The sequence below is a fragment of the Podarcis filfolensis genome, assembly GCF_964270895.1.
Source record: "Podarcis filfolensis genome assembly, chromosome: 12".
Lineage (NCBI taxonomy): Eukaryota > Metazoa > Chordata > Lepidosauria > Squamata > Lacertidae > Podarcis > Podarcis filfolensis.
The window spans coordinates 20,259,581-20,276,419 of record NC_139614.1 but is presented as its reverse complement, the minus strand read 5'-3'; the positions used below and the strand labels follow the sequence as shown (position 1 = coordinate 20,276,419).

At 39.8% G+C, this 16,839-nt stretch overlaps 1 protein-coding gene and 1 long non-coding RNA gene across 54 annotated transcripts in view; one reads left to right on the top strand and one right to left on the bottom strand.

Moving 5' to 3' along the window:
* The window catches only part of LOC310745589, a 232,257-nt gene that overhangs the window by 169,325 nt on the left and 46,093 nt on the right, over nucleotides 1-16,839 (top strand). For 3 of the 4 annotated variants that reach the window (XR_014540191.1, XR_014540192.1, XR_014540193.1), the window contains one exon: nucleotides 12,647-12,736. This is a non-coding gene — a long non-coding RNA (uncharacterized lncRNA). Of the gene's footprint in view, nucleotides 1-9,957; nucleotides 10,770-12,646; nucleotides 12,737-16,839 lie in introns of those variants that run through there. The other variant, XR_014540194.1, reaches the window with a different exon arrangement.
* Nucleotides 13,963-16,839, bottom strand: part of SATB1 (SATB homeobox 1) — a 116,056-nt gene continuing 113,179 nt past the window's right edge. For 16 of the 50 annotated variants that reach the window (XM_083577891.1, XM_083577852.1, XM_083577862.1 and 13 more), the window contains one exon: nucleotides 13,963-15,702. In XM_083577891.1, coding sequence (XP_083434017.1) covers nucleotides 15,193-15,702 — 510 coding nt within the window. In that variant the 3' untranslated portion in view covers nucleotides 13,963-15,192. Of the gene's footprint in view, nucleotides 15,706-16,839 lie in introns of all 50 variants that reach the window. The other 34 variants (XM_083577858.1, XM_083577859.1, XM_083577883.1 and 31 more) reach the window with 5 other exon arrangements.

Here is a 16,839-nt window from a genome sequence, read left to right as displayed (position 1 = left end):
ACCAACTTTCCAATATACTATCTGCATGTATTGGATATTTTCTTATTATTCCCTTACTGTAGGGCTATACCTTGGTTTTAGTGGAAATGAACTAGGCTTGAGTTTGATTAAAACTGCATATTCATCTCTGCACAGACACAACACAGGACTCCTCCAGCGCCAAGGAGAGGCCCATCCTTGCAGGAGAGAAGAGAACAAACATTTTCACAGTCTAATCAATCTTGTGGAGCAGATGGATACAGTAATTAGTGCAAAAATAATTTTGCCAAGAGTATTAACATTTCTACCGTTTATCAGAAAGGGGGTGTTGTCTTTGGTCAATAATTTCTCGATTATTGCAAAAACATTTATATTTGTTGACGAGTGCGTGGAAACCAGGAACGCGCTGTTTTCTGACCCAGATGCTGTTTTGTGGCAGGAGGGCTGATGGTTGCAGCCCAGGAATTTTTAAAGAAATGCCTGTTTTTCCTCAAGCTCTAACTATGCAAAGCCATAAATATATGGACAGTATTTGTAGAGCACGTGTTTATTCCATTGTGCTAATCATCATGATATTTGGGTGCCTGTGACGACAAAAAGTGAAACAAATGAGTATTGCCAATTCTTGGCAGAACCCAAACCCACCCTTTTTCTCCCCACTGATGATTTAAATACCATGGCAAGAGCCTCATGTTTTTAAAGGGCCTAAGCAGAATGCTAACCCACTAAATTAAAACATGGTTTTCAATACATAGGGATAAAAATAGATTCTTTTTGGAAGCTGCTTTTCCAACTGAATAATGAGCTGGCAAAGTTTCACCAGACATGGGAGTAATTTTTGGAATAAAAAAAAGAAAATTGAGAAAGCATCTATAGATTATAGCTCATAATTGTATAGAAATATTGCCATTGTGCATTGCTTTTCTCTGTGGGTCTTCTTTTCCGGTCACTATATTTTGCAAAGTTCAATTTCTTTATATCGGTGTTTGTGAAAAATGGCTAAAGATAAGGACAAATCTATTATGTAATCTGTATGTGTACATTTATAGCTATATGTAGCATTATATAAGGTAATTGAAGATCTGACCCACAAAAGCAAACCTAAAACTAGCAGACTTTCACACTGCTTGAGAGTCACTTTCAAACATACCTGCTACCAGAATATAGGTGTATGGCTACATTACTGTCCTGAGTTTCAGTATCTCACATGAGTTCCTTATGCAACTGCTTATGAACACTGGCCACCTCAGTCTCATAAAACTTGGGGATGATGCAGAATATAATTAGTTGTTGCCAGATTAGAGAACTCTGCTCCCTACAGATTAATTTCAGACCAGTCTTCCGATGTCCAGTCTGAAATGAACCCATTTAAGGACAGTTATACTGCATGAAAGTGGTCAGAGACCTCTAGGCATCAGTGCAAGACAGTGACAATTGTTACATGCACATCCTGGGGTCAACAGATTTTCCCCCCACCTTCACTCTGCATCCTTTTTTCAGTTACCAACTAGAGGTGGAAGACACGGCTGCAAGGGATTCATTAGCAGCATGACTAACTTTGGTTTCTCAGAGACCCTTAAAATTGTAAACTGCCTTGGGAGAAAGGTGGTATATACAGGTGACTCCTGACTTAAGAGGGAGATTACACGCACAAGTCAAAATGCGCGTAAGTAGGGAACACCCTGGAGAGTCCTCATGGCTTGCAAGGAGACACTCCCCATAGCTCAAAGAAGACAACCTCTTCAGGCTCCAGGGAAGGAGCTTTGCAGCGGAGGGGCAGTGGGGCTTTGTTGATACTGCTCAGCTGACACACAACTATTAGGCGGGGAAGCTGAACAGCCTCAACAAAGCCCTGCTACACCTCCAGCTAGCAAGGAGAGCCTCTGGGGAGGGTCTAGTTGCAAGCCATGAGGACTCTACAGGGTGCTCCCCCTTCAGGTTCCCCTTCCAGATTCCCAGTACCACGCGTGTGCATGGTCGCACACAAGTGGGAAGTTGCCCGTAAGCACAATAAATAAATAGTATTCCAAATGAATGAGCATGAGGTTTGTATCACCTGTCAGTATCACATTATAAATATTTTGTGCTTTTGCTCAAGATGGTCAGAAAATCCCCAAAGGCGTATTGTAAGATAATAAACAAATATGTAGCCGTAGCCATAGAAATTCAGTTTTTTAAATGTTAGAACAATACTCAAACGGAACAGAGTAACTCAACTCTGATCAAACAGAGAAGAAAATTCCAGACTGGGCAACCACTTCCCTGGCTTTGCATCTAGGACTGGAAGCTTACACAACAAAGCTAATGGAAATATCTCACAATACAGTTTCACTCTCATTGTACATTTGTATGTTCCATGAAGGGCAGGCTAAAGGAGTGGAGTGTTCCGTCCTTACTAAATCAGAACATGCCCATCTTGCATTTATCTACACAAGATACTACTTTATATTAGCATGTGTTAGCTAACATATTTCACAACCACTTTTAAATCCTTCTCTTGAAAATCACCAGGTGTTCAACCCTTGGGGCAGAGAGCAGGAGTATTCAAACTAGACACAGCTGACAAAATTGAGAACAGGAGGAAATTCTAGTTTTTGTTGCAATTAGGATAGAATGTAGTTTAGTGTAGTCAGTATATGTATTTCACTGGATTTTGGAAAAAACACACCCTTTAATGGAGGGGGGAATCATATTTCATAGAGATGTCACCTGCAGGGTTTCATTTCACAACTGCATCTCTTCTTGCGTCACAAGGACCACAGATCAGTCTGTAGTGCAGCTATGCTGAGTTTGGCACAGGACCAAAACATTGGGCTGAATAAGCTTAACTTACCAAGCCCAAAGCCATCGGAGAGCTGCCCCAGTCCCAGGCAAAAATGAGAGCACCTGCAGGATGCTCCAACCAATGTGTCACACCAGCCTACAATTTGGCAATCTCGAGGGTGGCTGGTGTTTGTGCTGCCAAATATCTCCAGATGCAGGCTGTAATCCCCTTTGCCGAGGAACCAGCCAACTGAAGGGCTTGAAGAAGTGTGGGCAGAGCGAATGTTCAGGAGTCAGTAAAACCAGCTAGTTTTGCACTATTGGAGAAGAACATATTAGAAATCCTGGTGGGATGCATTTAACGGGAAAGTGGGAGAGGCTCCTACCACTTTATAATTTATTTCTATTTTTTCCTTCTTTATAGTATCATTAATGATGATGGTTGGAATTTTTAAATTCATCTAACTATAGAATACTAACTCCCTCGATATTGCCACAATCTGGATTTCTTCAGCAGAATCTGCATAATGCAGTCTTTCTCTCAGAGGCCCATAGACCAACTCTCTGGCTTAGTTCAAAGCTGCCTACCCAGTGTTTAGCTTCACATATGTAGGCCGAAACTGATGGGGAATTTTCCCCCTTCGACAATGGGGGAAATCATGAAGAAATCAAGCCTTTGATGATAGGGGATGCATGCATTAGGGACAATTCCAAGTTTGAGGGGGTTCTTAGCCAAGTGCCTTTTGTTGACTCTCTTCCTACCTCAATGGACCCTGATGCTCACCAATGCTCACCTGGTGGCTGCAGTGGCAGCATCAGCAATGCTCTAAATCAGTTCAGCATGTCTAGGAGCTGAAATTTAATTTTTTCCACAATCCTGCCATGCGTTGTGGTGAAATTAAATGGCAGCCTCCCCCCCTCCCCATCAGTGAAATGTTGAGTCTCAAACCCAAATACTTTTAGAAAGGGAGTGGACAGGCATCAGTGCTGGGCAGTGGCCTTAGGATGCCAAGGGCAGGTGCCAGGCCTGGTGCTCATGGAGCATCTAGCTCTAGTATGTCACTCTGGAAACTTTTTGTTGAAGACTGAGTATCAGTTCTAAATAAATACAATTAGCCTAGTGAATGGTGGCTGCCCACCTTATTCGCTAAGTGAAACTTCCTGCTGCCCAAGGTATGCAGGAGCCCCCTGTATCATTTTCTTCATGGGTAGAAAAGCAAGCTTTAATTTTTACTAGACTAGGAGGGTTCTTCCACATTGCTTGTTCTACTTGCAAACTCCCCAGCCCTCTCCACAAGACACTTTACTAGCTGAATTGTCTGCCCAGTCCAGAAATTGCCCCAACTTTCCCCTTGTATACTGCAGCCCCATTTCGCATGCCTGTTTTCACCTCTTGCACTTCCACCATCTGAGGCGGGCCCGTCACTCTGCCTCATGGGCAGGCTCTGAACCACCGATCCTGCCTATTCCTTCCCCCACACATTGGAACTTCTTAGCACCTTGGTGTAGCCTGATGAAGAGTTCTGGGCAACTTAAAAGCTTGCATACCCTTTAGTTGGCTTAATAAAGATAATGTCCTAAACGTATTTTTGAATAATGATTAAGGCATTGAAGGTAAAAATAAAGGGATCCGTGACCATTAGGTCCAGTCGTGGCCGACTCTGGGGTGGCAGCGCTCATCTCGCTTTATTGGCCGAGGGAGCTGGCATACAGCTTCCGGGTCACGTGGCCAGCATGACTAAGCCGCTTCTGGCAAACCAGAGCAGTGCATGGAAACACCATTTACCTTCCTGCCTATTTATCTACTTGCACTTTGACATGCTTTCGAACTGCTAGGTTGGCAGGAGCAGGGACCGAGCAACAGGAGCTCACCCCGTCACTGGGATTCGAACCGCAGACCTTCTGATCGGCAAGTCCTAGGCTCTGTGGTTTGACCCACAGCATCACCCGCATCCCGATTAAGGCATTAGGCATTGCTAATCAATTGTGTTTATAGTTAGAGCATCAGATGTGTTTTGTGGAAGGATAACATGTTTCTCCACAAGGACCTATACAGTGGTACCTCAGGTTACATACGCTTCGGGTTACATAACGCTTCAGGTTACAGACCCAGATATAGTGCTTCAGGTTAAGAACTTTGCTTCAGGATGAGAACAGAAATTGTGCTCTGGCGGCGTGGTGACAGCAGGAGGCCCCATTAGCTAAAGTGGTGCTTCAGGTTAACAGTTTCAGGTTTAGTACAGACCTCCAGAACGAATTAAGTACTTAACCCGAGGTACCACTGTACAGGGTATGATTTGATAGCAGCTGAGGCTACCACCTTCCTGAAGCCAAGCAGGTCTAGATTTGGTCAGTGCCTCTACAAGAGATGGCCTGGGAGCCACATGTAACTGTGTCATTACATATGCTAAAGCTATTTTTGGTCATCTTCATACTATCCCTTGCTCTTCCTGTAGGACTAATTGCAGTCGTTAACAGCTGTCAACAGGATTACCATACCCATTGAGTCAATCACCCATCTCCTACTACCCTTCTGAGAAAAACCCCACCCCACCCTCCCACTATATATAAGGGTCTGGTGACTTCTGTTTCAGTGTATCTGAAGAAGTGTGCATGCACACGAAAGGTTATACCCAGAACAAACTTAGTTGGTCTCTAAGGTGCTACTGGACAATTTTTAAAATTATTTTGAGTTCAGTGTTATGAAGCATAGGAGATATATAAATGTAGGTAAATAAATAAATAGACACATTTCTGTTATTCAAATAGCAGCAGGCTATAGCATGACTCTAATCCTGTCATTAAAGTTGGTGTCATTTTCTTTACAAGCTTTTAAGAAAGGATTTGCAACTTCTTAGAATATGTGTAGAAGTCTCTTCACCCCCCCCCCGTAAGATAGAAATAATTCCTAGAAAAGGCACAAATAATTTTCTCAATATTTGGCATTGGCTTTAATATGCAGGGTGAGGGACCTCAAGTATATGCTTAAAATAGAATGTGAAAAAAATATTTGTTTTTCTGTGTGAGCTTTATTTCTCAGGTAGACTGCAAAAGATTCTAATTTAAGGACTGATACCATGTGTATTCAAATAATAGGCACTTGGTGTTCTAAAGGACATATGGAATGCATTATTATTATTGGGGAGGAAAGAGACGGTGCTGGGTGATTACCTGATGCAGGTTGAAGAAAGGTTGGCTGCAAACAGTAGTCTGTAATCAAATTGTGGTATTTCTTTAACTGGTGTTTTAATGTGATCAGCTGCCGCCTACCTAGACAGACTACTCCATTAATTTCAGTAGAGACATCAGATCTAGATATGCCCAGTTTAAGCATCTGCAAGGTTGCTGCCTCCAAAGCAGGGTGAGTGGGCTTTGCTCAAGATCTTCTTAAGCAATTCTTAGCTGAAAATGTAAAGAAACCGAGTGACATTTCTCTTCATTAAAAGGGGTGAAGAGACTGCCTGTGGGCATAAGAGTGAAAAGCAGGTGGTGTCTTCTGTCCATTGCTGTTACTGCAGATATTTGAAGAAGTATATTTCCATTTAAACGGTGTATTCCGAAGAGGTGTAGATAGATGAAATATTGAGGCTGCTGATCAAGTATTGCATGTCCAAAAGGAATGACAGAGTACCAAACTTGGGCCTGGGATCATGTTCAAGACAACACTTGAGCATGTTAGAAGTTTTATCTACACCATTCACCCTTGCTTTCTCTCTGCCTCAAATGCCCACCTGCAAAATAGTGTTCATACTGGTTATGTGGCCCCACATCTGTGGCATTTGCTTCCCATCCCTACAAATTTTTAAGTGGGCCTTGAAGACACCTCTTGCACCTGCTGCTTAATGCCACTGTTAAGTGAGCTGCTGATATGTTGCTGTTACTGTGCTAATTGGGGCTGTTGTTTTCCTGTGCTGGCTAGTTTCACTGGTTTTTCTTAAGGGGGGAAGAACTAATGTGGAATCCTATACACACTTATCTGTGACTAAGTCTCATTGAATTCAATGGAATTTACTTCTTAGCATGCGTGCACTGGATTGTGCTGTTAAAATTTTAAACTCTGTTTTGTATATGATATGTTTGCAGCATTGTGGAGAGATTCTTAAAAAAACCCACCAGTATAAATATGTTAAATAAAATAAGATAAAGGTTGGAAATAAGTAATAGGGAACACTGAGGGCCACATTCCCTTGTGGGTAACCTTCTGGGGGCCGAATGCCAGCAACAGACAGGGCGATAGGCAGGAGGAGGAGGAGGAGGAGCAAGGGATGTATTATCTTTGTATCATGGGTTATATGTTCCAACCACACAGAGGTTTCTTCTACACACCCATCCCCACACCACTCATTTCAGGCAAGCAAGAGTTCAAGAACATATGCCAGCCAGGCAAGCACTCAAGGAGAGCACAGAGCAGGGCCTGGGAGAGAAAGGGAGAAGAATATGGCCTAGAGGGTGCATGGCCTGGAGAGAGTTCCATGGGATGGATACAGAAGTCTGGATGGCTGCATTTGGTTCTGAAGTTCCCCGCCCCTGTTGTAAATGATGCTTAGGCTACAATCATATTCTGCCTTCATTGGGAGTAAGCTCCTTTGCACTAAATGGGACTTCCTTCTGAGTACACATGTATAGGATTGCCCTGGAAATGGTTTATAGCAATTTCCTCATATACTAAGTTTAATTGGTTTTGAGAGTAGGGCAGGACAAGAAGTGATAGGCTAGTTTAAGTATTTTATTTATTATTATTAATCTACTACTAACCCAGGTTCTGGCAACGGGATTAAATTTAACGGCAGCCTTTTCATTTCAAGAAACCAGACATTTACTGGACTTTTCAAAATTAGTGGGAAAGATGGGGGGGGGGAGGAGAAACTTTTTCAAACAGGAAGGAAAAGCTCGTTGACAGAAAATGGTTAAACATTTGATTAGTTCTGATGTTTCACCAGTGGGAAAACACCCAGGGTGACAAAAAGGCATAAGATCTTGCTCATTTTCACCAGAGACAATGTGCCCTCTGAGGGCTAGTAGCTAAGGAATACACCAACGGAGAGTCAAGGAAAGCGTCCTCATCAATATAAAATTTTTTCCTCTCTCTTCTCAGGCTTATTTCTTCAAGCAGGGTCAATCTTTTCTAATGCAAGGCACGATTAATGTGTTCACATGAAGTTTCTCTTAAATGCTATAGGAAAAGGGCCTACCACTTTTGAGTCATGCAGCAGCTGAATCTTGCATGACACTTTAAAGATTCACAGACACATTGTGGCAGAGACCAACAAAATCTGTAAGATGCCAAAAGACTTCTTTTTGAAGACCCAGGAAATCATAACAAATTAACGAGCACTTTGACGCCTTCCCTTCTTTGTCAGCTCTCCCAATTTAAAAATGAAAAACTCAAACTAAGGCAAAGCTGGATCTACTGGAAAAGTTAGGTCTATCTGATATCACTGTGAAATAATAATATAGACTGCATTTGTATGTCCATTTGCCTGGGAGTAAGCCACATTGAAAACAATGGGAGTTGGTTCTTCTTAACTTGGTATGTGATTGCAGCATAATTTACTAAACTTGATGCAGTATTTCCCCTACCCTTTTTAGAACATTCACTATTATTCTTCATTGAACAGTACATCTGGATTTTCCTGGACATTTCAGTGATTCCCACCTGGATGCTGTTCCTGATGGCCGAATCCTGGGTATGTCTAGGAAATTCCAGATGTATGGCAATGGCAGCTTACCGTACCTCTTCGGTAAGCAATGGTTGTGGCCTGACACTGTGCTTCCCTTGCTGCTTGAATGTGATGCGCCATTTTGAGTGCAGCACGCCCCCCTCAGCTGCCATGGAGGCTCACAGGTTCCCGCCAAACCCGCTGATTCAAACAAGCCTATTCATGGCAGCCTTAGGGGGGCATGGCTTGACGAACGGACCTGAGGGAGGCAGGCTTCACTCAAGTTTGCTCAGCAACTATAATTCTCGGCTGATTCTACCCTCCTCATCCAGTCTGGGAAATTCCAGACATATGGCAACACTAACAGTGCACTTTAGAGATGCATCTTAAGCGCACCGAGGAGAGGGCGGAATCAAGGTATGGGAATAGAAGGAGAAAAAGTGGGGGACTGGGAAATAGGATCATGGGGGAAATGGTTCTGGGGTTAGAAGCTGGCAAGAAAGTTCTGGTTGACAACCATAAGCTTATCTCAGGCATCTTAAAAAGTCGTAAGTAGAGGTGGGGAATAAATTAGATTCAGTTTGCATTAAAAGGCCTATTTATCTAATTTGCACCTTCCCAAACCATACGTGAACTGAAACACAACTCTTTGAAATTTACACTTCTCTGAATTCTGCTATACAGTCCTCCAGCATATTGAGTAGTGTGCATAAAAATCTTTACTTTTGTAAAAATAACATACAAACATGCATTGTTTTATGAAGAATTTCTTTGCAAAACTAGGTATATCTGGGAAACTGCACATTAAAAATTGTATAATAGGAAACATTTGCACAAAAATGTAGATAGATTAATTCCCATGACTTTTTAAGAAATCATAAACTGATGTGGAACTGGTGTGAAGAACTGGATTTAAGGGTGGAAAAATGAGACATAAACTGAGATTATCCTCTTCATTCATCCATCCTTATTCAAAAGACTCACTCTGCATAACATGCAACATGGATTTCTGAAAGGGAGCTTAGCCTTTTCTGACTCCAACTGAAGATGCTTAACGATAAAAGTTATATATTTATAAGCTCTTTCCTATGAAACTGATGGAGTGACATGCTTCTTTTCAGGATATTAGACAAAGGTGAAACAATGATCTAGCATTAATAAACACCACATTTTTGCTGATAGGAAGCCAGATTGGAGGGGGCATCTGAAGGCAAGGTCAAACACCGTTTCAGACTGTATGTAGGTTCTACAGTTTAACCTGTTGCACCCCTGTGCAATAACCAAGGATATCACTGTACAGATGGGGAAAGGCATAAGATACTGCATTTTGAGCCTTAAACTTCAAGCGGTTGGGACGTAGTATAGTGGTGCCTCGGGTTAAGTACTTAATTCGTTCTGGAGGTCCGTTCTTAACCTGAAACTGTTCTTAACCTGAAGCACCACTTTAGTTAATGGGGCCTCCCGCTGCCACCGCGCAGCTGGAGCACGATTTCTGTTCTCATCCTGAAGCAAAGTTCTTAACCCGAGGTACTATTTCTGGGTTAGCGGAGTCTGTAACCTGAAGCGTATGTAACCTGAGGTACCACTCTATAGTCATGTGATTCTGGGGAAAGTGCAATGTGTATATGGCTAATACAGGTCAATGCAAAATCAAACTCTGTGTGCAACTGAGTAATGGATTTGGGATGGAAGACTGATAGGGGCAATGGAAGTAAAATTATCTTTGTTGAGACCCAAAATATATTTTGCAGAGGGTATTTTTGACTGGAGAACCAAGCAACCAATCAAACTGCAAGGTTATCCTATACTACTCTGTCTTCATTCACCATTCTAACAATATAGATTCCCCTACAGACTGTCACTTTTTGCAGGAGGGATTCAATTGCATACTAACAACTTTGGGTTTACGCAATTAAAGCAGATTAAAGTGCTCTGGTCCAACAAAGTAACATTTAAAAACTGGACATTTTGTAGTAAGGAAAAATGGCACGAAAATGCACTAGAAAGTGTGGTATAGCAATTGGTGGATGGGTAATTGATTAATGGATAACCTCCATGCAAACAAATCAGGATGCATCCTGGATCTAACAACACTCTGCTACTTTGCATAGCTGATGTAATCCATCCTCTTGCATCAATTTTATCTGCATTGGCTGGGTTATATTTTCAAATGTTTACAAACTAAAAAACAAAATGAAAGCTTTTTATTGCATAAGTTATAAACAGCATGAACTCATGTTTTCCCTGCTATCTTCTGTCACAGCTACACTAAATTCTGGTTTTCTCAACACTGCTCTGTAGGCAATAAGTCTTCAGCAGAGAAGTAAAAAGAAGATTAGAAATGAAACCTGGAAGTTCAGACAATTGGTGCATCCCTCTTACCTTTTTCATCTCTATGACTAGTACTTCCTTAATTTCAGTCATTGGCTAAGTACACTAAGAGGCAGGAAGGGGATTCTCAAAATGTAACGAGGAGGAATAGTTCCTGCATATTTTTGCTTCATATCTTGAGTTATACAAAGGCTAGAGACTTGCTCTTTTTGAAATATGAAAGCTAGGGATCTAGGCCAGCTGTTGGTGCTAATAGGTGCTGGGTGGCATGATTACAATCTGGACAAAATATGGCAACCAACACTAAATTAAAGGAACATTTACAAGCAGTTTTGGTACATTGCATGGGGGGGAAGGATCTGTTCCAAAGGAAAAAAGCCAAAAATTCCACTGGGAATTCTCAAGCTTTTGGGTACACTTAAAAGTAGCTCCTTGGATCCCAGCCATACAATGCAGCTCATAAAATCTTTCAAACAATTGTTCTGAAATCACTCATTGCAGAAAGCCAAAAATTAAGGCGCTCTTGTCTTATGTCAAAATCAATAAGATTATCATCAAACAAATCTTATCATTCACAACTGGAACTGTGAGTATCTGCTATGTCATTACTATGTTAATTATTTAGAAACACAATCAAATCAGAATAATACAAGATACATCCATAGTTCTCACCCTTCAAGGCCATTAGGACAGAATGTGACTTTCTGTCATTTCTCCACTTCAGTGCTGTCAAACACTAGCCAGAGTGTTATGCAAAATTTTGAACTCATGATAATATGCTGAAGCTGTAAGCTAACCTTCACATGTAAAAACTAGAATTGCTTCAGTATTGATGCTATAGTATCTAGTCGCATATGTGAGAAAAGAAAGTGTGAGCCTAGTGGCACCTCAAAGACTACCCTGTTCTATTTTTAAAGAATCAGCTTCAGCAGGATGCAGAACAAATTAATGATATGCAAGAACTGGAAGTTTGCAATGTGGAAATGAGGTACTGCATCTACTGATACTTTATCCTCTCAACAGGGATGGAGAGAAATTTGAATCAGTTTGCAATTAAAGCTGAATCTATCAAAATTCTCACTTTTCGAAATGAGAACCCAAACACAGCCATAATTAAAATCTGCATTTATCCGTACTCCACCCAATGTTTACTGAAATACATATAATGGAGGAAGATTTGCATAAAAATGAACACATTACTTACGATAGCATTGGGAGAAATTGCTTGCAAAAATGTGTACATTCGTCAAAACTGTATACAAAAATTTATTAGGAGAAATACACACTAAAATGCTGAAGATTTAATAAGCTGTTAGGGGCTCCAGCAGGCAGATTTACCCCTTTCCCCAACGTTCTGTTTTTAACTGACACTCAACATTTACCCACTCCACATATTGTCTATTTGATCTCCCCACTTTGTGTTATTTATACAGATTTCTATATTTCAGCACATCTAAGGAGCCCTACAACTATGTAGAAAATACTCAATTTGGGGTGGGGTGTCCCATTTTGCTTTCCAGATGATAGGTACTCAACCACCTGATGTTGCTATTTGTATAATAGTGTTTAGTGTGAAACACTACTGCACGACCATTTCTGTACTCCAATGTCTTGGAAAAACAAGCATAAGTGCTCAAGTGATGCAAATATGTGTTTGAAGCTGAATGAATTGGTGCTAGCTTTTTGTATTTCCATATAAGAAAGCCTTTTATGACACTTGTTTTCCCACTCATATCTGCCTAAGTTGCTGCTAACCTCTGTTCAGGCTCTGGCTTTTGAAACAGTAGTCATACCCAAAGGAGTTTATTTAATACAGAACATCATCATTTCCAAGAACACCAATAGTTTTTCCCAAGCAGAAAATATTGATTCACTGACAAGTAAAGAGCACTTGTTTATTATTTCCCTTCAAGGGCTATTTGAAGCTTGAGTCCACTTAGTCTCGTGCCACCTGCAGACCAATGTTTTACCTTCCAGAGGCCTTCTTACTTCATGGACTGAAAGTAAGTATTACCTGCTCTCCCATCATTGTCTAAATTAGAACTGTTAATTGCCCCCGTCTTCTTCAAACAGACACATGCAATTCAATCTAAAACATGTTAACACCCAAGTGAGTTTCACTGATACATTTTCTTTAGCATAAATCTGGCATTAGTTTCCTGGTGGACATACCCAGTTTCCATCAGCTGTTGACCTAGCACCAGTTGGATTTATCTTAATGTACCTGCTTTAACAACAACAGTGAAAAACTAAAAGGAAGCAAAACAACCTGCAGGGAAGAAAAACAATTATTGGCAAGTAGAAATTGAAGAATTTTCAAATGCACATTGGGTATTGTATTGCACATCTTGAATTGTCAGACATATTCCTTTCAAAAGAAAAAATGGTAGTGCTAACAAGATGGCAGACACTGGCAAAATATAAACCAGTTTTCAATGGAAGTAGAATTTTTCTTGTGTTATTTGCAAAACACATGGTGAAAACGTTTTCCTAAAATACACTTTCTTGAAGAATTATTCTAGGCATAATGCTTGTAATCATTTAAATCCTTTTAGCATGATTACTTTAAATTTCTATTTAAACATTTAATGGAACTCTCAGGCTCCTCAATAAGCTTTTATTTTGGAGAAACATACCAATATTCTTTAGCTTTCTCTTTTGTCTCCCTTACTTCAGCTCTTACAAGCCTCAACATGTAGTCCATATGAAATCAAAACCCTATAATTATTACTTCTATATCACCAGCTTATTAATGTTCATTAAAAATAATCTTGCCTAGTAAGGGATTGTACGTCTTTCCTATTTACTTTGTGACTATTAATGGTTTTTTAAAAAAACAAAGCAAAACATGTGTATACATTAGTATAAGGAACAGTGTTATCATAAATTCAAATACTGTAAAACAAAACCAGCTGCATCCATTATAAGTGCATTACTGCCAGGAACTGTAAATATGTTTTTGCCTGATAGCCTTTTGACTCAATAATATCCTGCTATCTCTGTTGGGCAGGCAACTTTTAAAACCAAGACGAGACAGGTTATGATTTTCACAGGAAAACTGGGTTTCCTTTAGAAGTATCCGTTTGTCAGATTCATAATTTTAGGTCATTGAAAATAAGAAATAAGGAGGCAAATTGAAGAAACCTCTCTCAAAGTGATGGATAAAAGTACCAACATATGTTTTAGGATGCTACTTCAACACATATATAAAAGCAGACAAACCCTGTCGTATCATACCATACAAACAATTTTAATTGTGTAGTTACAGTCAATAACCACTCCTAGTCAGAACATTTCTGCTTAAAGAAAATTGTGATACACTTATAAAAACAGCCAGCTGTAACAAAATAACTGGTGTTTTCATAGCAATAAACTCATAAAAAAGAAATACACCTTTATACAGAAAATTTATACAGCTGTAGCTTTAAAATTGATTGTAAACCAAAGGAAGACACATTGCAAACATCAATTATTTTCACATTAATTGCATAAGTTTCTAAGGTGATCTATTAGTTTTATTTACCTAAGCTTATTTGCATGATAGTAAAAATTGCATACAACAATAAGAGTGAAGCTTATAGTATGAATTGCTTGGATAACATAGAGCACTTTTTATAGGCAACTGTGTAAAGCACATTTTCTCTATTTAAAACTTTTAAGACACTTTGTTTTACTGCCCATCAAAATACATTTATAAATAGAAAAAAAAATCAGTATGATAACAAGAGAAGCAATATTACATTTAACGGAAACTTCTAAAAATTAATTACAACATGATGCTGTAGGATCTACAAATAAATAATGGGGATAAAACAGTGTTTCACATTTTGTTTTCAAGAAATCATGTAACAATGAGAATGAGAATGAAAACGATACAGTGACCTCTTATTTCTGAAAAGAAAACAAATCTGAGTTACGGCAGTGCCATATAATACAAGGCATTTGTTGGCATATGTTAACTTTAAACTGCATCCCACAGTCTATAGTTCTTTTGTAACATACAATAGAGCAAGAGTAACAAACTCTTCTTCTTCTTCTTTTTCTTCTATTATTTAAATAAATGTGAGCTTTCAAAGATCAAGTGTGGAGTGTTAACAGTAATAATTGGAAAATAAACCAAAACCAAAACAATAAATCACAAAAGTAATGCTTGTCTGAAAGCTCTAAAATAATAATAATAATAATAAAAAACAACCCACAGATATCATGCTTATTGGATACATCTTGGTGTACCCAGTGAACACAAATTAATATGAAACAATCCTCAATGCTTCATCTGTAGCTCTGAAGCAAATTGTAAAATATCTAGTGCAGTCTGCATTATCCTTTTTCAACTTTTGTGCAAGTTTTGGAAGATTCATTGGCCAAACAATGAATAGAGGTTGCTGACAGAACACAGGATGGAATTTTCATTTCATTAGTAAATAGCAGTGACACTGTTGAATAAATACTTTTTCAATCAGTCTTTCAACTCATTATTAATGTCAGTGTTCCCTTCTACAGATAACTCTTCTTCTAATTTAACTGAAAAAAGTGTGTTCGTATTTTTGTCTTGTGCAGCCTCTTCCAAATCCTTAAGCAGCTCTTCTTCCTTATATTCTGCAACATCCACCTCCAAGCCTGAGTTGTCTTTCAGCTTTCCATGGTGCTTGACATAATATCGCTGGTTCTGAAAGAATTTGATGATGGTGTATTTAGGAAGATCAAGTTGAGCCGAAAGAGTCTGGATTGCTTCTTCATCTGGATATAGGCCTACATCTTGTATAAAACTCTGAAGGATGCCCAGGGCTTCCACGGAAATCTTTGTTCGTGGGCGGGTCTTCTGACGATTTTCATCCTCAGATTCAGCTGGTGATGCTACTGTTGGCTGCCTTGGGGGTAATCTGGGGCCTGGTGGTGGTGGCTGTTGCTGCTGCTGCTGCTGTTGTTGTTGTTGCTGCTGCTGCTGCTGCTGTTGTTGTTGCTGCTGCTGCTGGTAGACAAAGAAAACCACACTGACTTTTTCGTTCAATACAAGAAATAAGAAATACTGGTTTCTTTAAAAACATTTAAAGTAATTGTTTTTACCCATACTGAGCCGGGGCAGGAATAGCACTACTTGATGACTGCCCCATGGGTTTCCATATTCCCCCTACATCTCATTCTTTCTCCCTCACTTTCCCATACAGATTCTCCAACTCTTGTCTTTTAACTATGGTTAGCACTACATGTATACATATGATGCTAACCATGCTAGCCACAGGTTTGGCAAATCCAGTTCCAACTTTTGTTTCCTGCAAACCGTGGTTAATTTAAGATCAGTTCACATGTAATGCTAGCCGCTTGTGGCACAAATCCTTATGGGAAAATGAGATATAAATTGAATGTCAATAACAGTCACAGTGGGCTCAATTCACCAATCCAGCTGGGAGTGTGTGTGATGAAATATATCATGGAGAAATGGCACAAGTCCTTCCCTTTCATAGTTTCCAATTTGAACCGGACTCTATGTCTGAGTAGCTGATTGTATGAAGGTCCGGATTGTGTGATTAACTCCTGTTTGAAAAGTTGGTGAGGAGTCTGCAAATTTGGCCTCTGGGCTGTGTTGTCGCAGGAAAGTTCATGCCTTTTCTCTACCATATTTTTGTACTGCCAACTAATGTGTGCAGTTGGGCAGCATTAGCTATGAAAAGGGAAGGAAGGGGAATACTTGCAGAACAGGTAGGAAGTAGCGGCTGCTGCTGCATGCAAGAGATCATATTAGATATCTTAAATATGGTTGTTTCCATGCATTACGTGAGCCGTGGGTTACTGCTGGGTACATCAAATAATCATAAACCGAATTTTAATATATAAGCAGCATACTTTTGGAAATGTACGTAAGATAAAAAAAATGGGGGGAAGACATATGGTATATCCAAATGTTAACTACTCTGAACAGTATTATCATAAAACACATCTTCACAAAGGCGAAGTAAAGCCACGTGGTGTACAATATTAGAATAATTGCCATCTATATCCTTTTCCCCCACTATCTCCATTTAGAAGTTGCATATAAACATCTTCACTTAAACTAATAGCAAATTCAATTCTCCCAGTTCTCATTTTTATTTAGCCAAAATAGAAT